At 39.9% G+C, this 5,650-nt stretch overlaps 1 protein-coding gene across 2 annotated transcripts; it reads right to left on the bottom strand.

Annotated features, from left to right (window-relative positions):
- Positions 1-1,510: 1,510 nt before the first annotated feature.
- LOC103473487 (growth/differentiation factor 7-like) lies at positions 1,511-4,721 on the bottom strand. 2 transcript variants are annotated; one of them, XM_008423782.2, is made up of 5 exons: positions 4,474-4,721; positions 3,955-4,112; positions 3,765-3,851; positions 3,544-3,674; positions 1,511-3,250 (listed from the first exon to the last, which is right to left on the bottom strand). In XM_008423782.2, exons 1-5 carry the CDS (start codon positions 4,593-4,595, stop codon positions 3,101-3,103), a joined length of 648 nt encoding a protein of 215 aa, XP_008422004.1. In that variant the 5' UTR covers positions 4,596-4,721; the 3' UTR covers positions 1,511-3,100. The 2 variants fall into 2 exon arrangements, with proteins under 2 accessions (XP_008422004.1, XP_008422005.1); XM_008423783.2 differs by having other exon boundaries at positions 3,765-3,848.
- Positions 4,722-5,650: the final 929 nt, after the last annotated feature.

The raw sequence follows: 5,650 nt of genomic DNA, 5'->3' as shown, positions 1-5,650 counted from the left end.
TCTGCCAGAAGGAGACCAGAAAGAGTGGACAAGTAAGAAATCTGTCCCCCGGCTCGTTTTCTTGGGTAACAACTTGCAAGCAGAACGATGTCTCTGCGGCTGGCGTGGTGAAATGTGGCGTTACGTCGTAAATATGTCCGCAGCTCTCTGCAATTGTGGTTGGCCTGTTGTTCGCATGCAGCGTTGTGGCAGTGGGACCGGTGGTTTTGACTTCCAGTTGCTCGTTTTCCATTGCGGATACGTCCACAGGCAACACCACATATGCATTTGCGAAGCTGTCTCCTTCGAGGCACTTCAGCTTGGTAGACCAGCAGTATTCCCCGGGGTCCCCTGTTTGTGGAGAATTAAAATTATGAAGGATTTAAGTCTTTATATAAATCAGTGTGGATGCAAAGCATTGAAATATTATCATCTGATGCAGGCAGCTAATAAATTACAGTTACATATTGTAATTTTAACAATGTGTCTCTGTAAATAGAGACAAAAAAAACAACAACAACAGCTTGGTCAAATATTAATGACGATCAAGTCCAGATTTATACAGTCATGATCACTTAAAGTTGGATTAAGCAAAAATATGAAATATAAAAATGTAAGATAAGTCAGTCTACAACATTGGCTTGCAGAAGCTTTTAACGTTTTACCAATTTTATCTTTTATTATGTGTAATATGTGCAAAACCATGTGAATCACAGTGAAGTGAATGAGATAAATTAGCCTTGTAAAATAATAATGTCTAAAAGCTAAACTGAGGTTTTTTCTAGATTAAAAACAGAGCTTAGATATGACAGACAGTTCTTTATTAAAGACTGTTTGGTTCATATTGATTCTGCATTTAATTTAGGCTAAAAAATAAATAAAAAAAACACAACTCAGGAGTTATTTTTGCGTCAAACTCTGCTGAAGCCACTTTGTGGCCCCTTACCTTCTGTGGAGTCTGTAATCCGTATGTTGTGATTGTCCTGGAGTTGCAGTTTTTTAGCGTATGTCATTGAACTGCATTCTATCAAACAGTCCGTTGGCAGTCTCATGGAGCTGGGCTTCGGCGCCAGCAGCGTTTCCTTCTCGGTGCACTTAGCCGTGCCAGTGGCCAGCAAAAGATGGGAAAGCAAGCCAAAGGCCAGAAGGCACACCGTAAGATATCCTGTCATTCTGTCCACCAACAAGCTTAAAGGAACACAACTGGCAGTGTTCAGCTGTGAACCCGGGTCCTAATCGGCTGACTCTGAAACTATGCACAAATGCCTTCACCACAAGTAAAAACATCAGCAGCTGCCCAGAAAGACAGCAGCGTATCATCGTTTCCCTCAGCACCACCTGATCTTTTGAATCACACAGCCAACGTCTCTTCAGCTCAGATTTCCCTCCTTCTTGGCGTGACTTCACAAATCCCTGCTTGTCAGGCAGGCATAGGACTGGATTGATGAAGAGTTTTATAATATTTACTTGTATTTTTTGTGAAAGGACATTGAGGCCATGTATAATTAAGTCAGAGGAATAAAAAACAGAATGAGTTTAAAAGCATTGCAGTCATTTTTTATTGAAATAATCAAGAGCAAGAAATCACACAATTGATACAAATGATTCCAAAAGCAAAGCAAAGTCCTAAACATTGGATCTAAATGTGTTTATTAAAAGTAGTTACACACTGTGTGTGGGAGGGGGGAGGAAGACGTCAACTGTGAGGTAACTTTGTGAAGTTAGTACAAAACTACAATAAAAATTTTGAAAAAATAATGAAAAAAAACCCTGAAATCATTAACAATTGTCACTACTCGAGAAGCTATTAAAAGTACCCAGAAGAAAACATTAAATCTATTTAAAATTTGTGAATGTATATATTAAAATAAGTGTTGTTTTTGTCATTAGAGCTCAAACAGAGAAATAACTGTCTTTCCAGTTAGGATAAGCTTGAAGGTTTTGCTGATTAAAAATTACAATAAGCCAAATCCTAACTCTGGCAACAATGGTGAAAACGTCAAACTGACCAAAAATTGCTTAAGAAAAATTTCGAGGACATGTTCTTTGGATAGCTTAAATCTGGAAATGGTGCTTTGCCAAAGGATTGTTAGGATCCAAGTGAACCTTAAAACCACGTTTTAATGGTAGGGTGTTTTCCCGTAAGCATTTTGGACATACAAACACCGCAGTGTAATTATTCTAAAAAACATGGAGAGTTCCTCGAAAGCTGCATGCCTTCAAAAGTTCACCCAGTGCTGACTAAAATCATGTTTTTTGTAATCAAATTTTATCAAGTTAAGTGTATTCAAATGATGTTTTAATTTAATTCTTAACCCTTATGTAGTTAGTGAAAAGTGAATAAATACACTTGCATTTTAGATTGTCTTTTGTACTACATTACTGCGTGTTATTGGTGCACAGTACAGTTATTTTATGGCTAAACCTCCCTCAAATACCAAGGCTTTTCATTTTACAAGGTTTCTGAAAGATGAATAAATTTGAGAGCTCCGTAGCCGTGCAGACTTTAAATCTAGCCTTCACAGGGCACTATAAAATTTACACCCTTATTTTTCTAACCCTGGTTTGCCTGCTGAGAATAAACCAACATCCTTCCCGTAAGAAGCCATGGTGGCCTCACAATTCAGTTAAGAAATAAAACTGGCCAGTCAAGTATTTGGCAAGACTCTCTCTCACATTTTTAGAGGGAACACAGAGTAACCGTTAGCAGCTATAAATAAATGACTTGAGAGCACCAACTACATAGATGACATCTGAACCACAGTTCTTTTCCAGCTAACAATGTTGAAAAATCTGAGATTTAAAAAAAAAAAGACAATATTTTCTCATCTAGATAATGTTTCTTTTTTAAAAAGATCCCAATTGTTGTCTTTTCCAGAAGCAGGGTCTAATTTTCAAGACGTTCAGGCTCAACAAATCTGTTTTTGGTATACGGGAGCAGCAGGAATGCAAAACTGAGACGTTGCTTTGGTTCCCACGATCAGCCCTGAGTACACAGAGTAACAATTTAAGATAGAGGGCAGTACAGGTGGGTGATTTAACATCTGACAAAGCAAGTCTGTGTACAAAGATATTTTGGATATGCCAGGTGGCTTGGATCTCATGCGGGACAGACTTCAGCTCACTCTGTGCTGGGCTGTGGGCCGTTGCCAGGACCACAGCCGCAGCTGCGGTTCACCTCGATTGGGGAGATGATGATGGTGGCGGTTTCATCCATGTAGACCATATTCAGTGTTTCCTGCACGGCAGGATGGCAACATGGCAAAGGATCCTGCACGCACAAAGGGATCTAAAGTCAGTCTATATAGCACACTAGAAATAACAGACATTTAAATTATAAATTATAACTTGATTTTAAAAACATGTATGGTGTACTAAACAAAATGCAAAAAGTGAAAATTTCATAGCATTACATTTTTAAATCATTTAATCTTTTAATCCTTTCGTTCCCTAAACACATTTTTATCAAACAGGGGCACGCAGGGTTACATCTACAATGGTTGTAAAACTAATAACTTATAGTACATTTATTACTTTTGGAAGTTGAGAATTGACGACTCCTACCAGTGAGCTGGCACCTTGGACACCGGAGGAGGATGAGGGACATTGCGCGGTGCCATCTGCAGGGTTGCACAGGGCACACTGAACAAAGGTCAGGCTCAAAGGATGGATCACCCAGCTGTCCCAGCCAAGGTCTGAAAGGTTACAAAATATTAGTTTTACAATTAAATAACATAAAAAAAATAGTCCTGAGTACATTAGAATTTTTAATCATCATTCTGTACCTTCCATGGAGACCTCGGAGGCCACAGAGCAACACGTCAGGCCCGTTCTGTTTCCACTGTCATGCGATACAGAGTAATCAGTGGCTGCTGGAGAAAGAGGGACATTGTCAGCGTTGGGTACAAACTACTGTCACATGGGATCAGATCTGACCACCTGGAGTTGATTCTTTGTAATATGAAGTTCACGTACGTGCCGTCTTTTTTGCAGCCTGAGGAATGAAGCCGATTGTTCTCTGCCACTGCTCACGGACGCTGTCTATCCCACCAGCAGGCAGCTGTGGCTCAGCCTGCAGGTTGAGAGCCCGCAGGAGACCCTTCCTGATCGACTGCAATGACTCGTCCTTGCACCTGAATATTAAAATCACCATGTTAGATATGATCAAAATGAATGCATCCACTAAGGTTTTAATTAGATTTTTTTTTTATTATTGCTTAAGTGAACTTATGCAATAAATGAAACAAAATAGCACTGCGGAGACAGTTGGAAGGGCAGTGATGCTGTGTTTTATGACAGAGGGCTGATGCTTAAAAAGAAAATGTTTGCAAGAATGCAAAAAGAAATGACCCGGAATCACATGTGAAATCTGTTATTCATTTATGGTAAACGCTCACACAATGTTTCACATCATAGGAAGACTACACACACACACACACGTACAGAAGAATATAATCACAAAGACTTATAGAAATCATGTTTTCTAAAACTGACCTTTGCTGAGACCGTGAAGAAATAGCAGGGGCTGCAGGCTCCTCATTGGATGGATGCAGGACGAATGCGGTCGTCTTCAAAAAACCAAGAAGTATCATCATGCCAATGAACGCAAAAGACATGCTGGGATGTGGAGTGAGGCCAAGGCTGGTTCCAAAAGAATAAAGATGGCAGTTTCTTCACAGACGTCTTCTTGGACGAGGTGTGGAGACGAGGATGCGGGGCAAGGTACTGTTACACGGGGTCTGGGAACCTGGGCTTTTATTTGCATTCAAGCCAGTGTGGCCTTGAGATATTTAACATTGTTGTCTTGTCCCAACTCTGTGTGAAAAAGTGCAAGGAGGACGGTCCAACAGAGGAAGACTTGTAGACTCAAGACAAACACACCAGAAGGAAAGGTGGGAAGAAGACAAAATTAACAAAGCCCCACATGTTGCAGTATACACTTGTAAGTACAACAGTGTCACAGGACAGAGCTGTGACCGTTCCAGCTGAGTGACTTAATATAAGTCACATTTAAAGGTGATGCTCTTTTGATGTTTGTTCTACCAAAATTAGTGCAACTACACTGCCTTGCAAAAGTATTCACACCTTTTGAGCATTCCTCCCCCCCACCCCCTGCTATATATTTCTTTTTACATATACTCAGGCTCCAAACACAAATGTCAGTCTATTTCAATAAGATTTTTTGTTACATCCAAAGCAAAGTGCCACAGACATTAGAGCATGATGCTGACTTCTTTCCATGATGTGCTTGGTGTGATGTACTACATGTACACATACTAAAATATACAGCTCTGGAAAAAATGAAGAGATCACTTAAAATGATCAGTTTCTCTGATTTAACTTTTTATAGGTACATGTATGAGTAAAATTAACATTGTTCTTTTATTCTATGAAATACTGACAAGTCTAATCATAAATTTTGTATTTATTTGCAGAAAATGAGAAATGGTTAAAAAAAGCAAAAAAGATGCAATGCTTTCAGACCTCAAATAATGCAAAGAAAACATCCATCCATTTTCTTACACCCTTGTCCCTAATGGGGTCAGGAAGGTTGCTGGTGCCTATCTCCAGCTAACGTTCTGGGCAAGAGGCAGGGTCACCCTGGACAGGTCGCCAGTCTGTCGCAGGGCAACACAGAGACACACAGGACAAAACACCATGCACACACCCC

The sequence above is a fragment of the Poecilia reticulata genome, linkage group LG12 (genome assembly GCF_000633615.1).
Source record: "Poecilia reticulata strain Guanapo linkage group LG12, Guppy_female_1.0+MT, whole genome shotgun sequence".
Classification (NCBI taxonomy): domain Eukaryota; kingdom Metazoa; phylum Chordata; class Actinopteri; order Cyprinodontiformes; family Poeciliidae; genus Poecilia; species Poecilia reticulata.
Note: the sequence above shows the minus strand (reverse complement) of the source record. Positions and strands in the feature narration are given on the sequence as shown.

Excerpts from the sequence above, each read along its gene's own strand:
- LOC103473487 (XM_008423782.2), bottom strand. The coding sequence starts at position 4,595 with ATGTCTTTTGCGTTCATTGGCATGATGATACTTCTTGGTTTTTTGAAG. Across the intron at positions 3,852-3,954 it reads GGCTGCAAAAAAGACGGCAC|CAGCCACTGATTACTCTGTA; the intron begins GTACGTGAACTT and ends CTCTTTCTCCAG. Across the intron at positions 3,251-3,543 it reads TCCAAGGTGCCAGCTCACTG|GATCCTTTGCCATGTTGCCA; the intron begins GTAGGAGTCGTC and ends TTGTGCGTGCAG.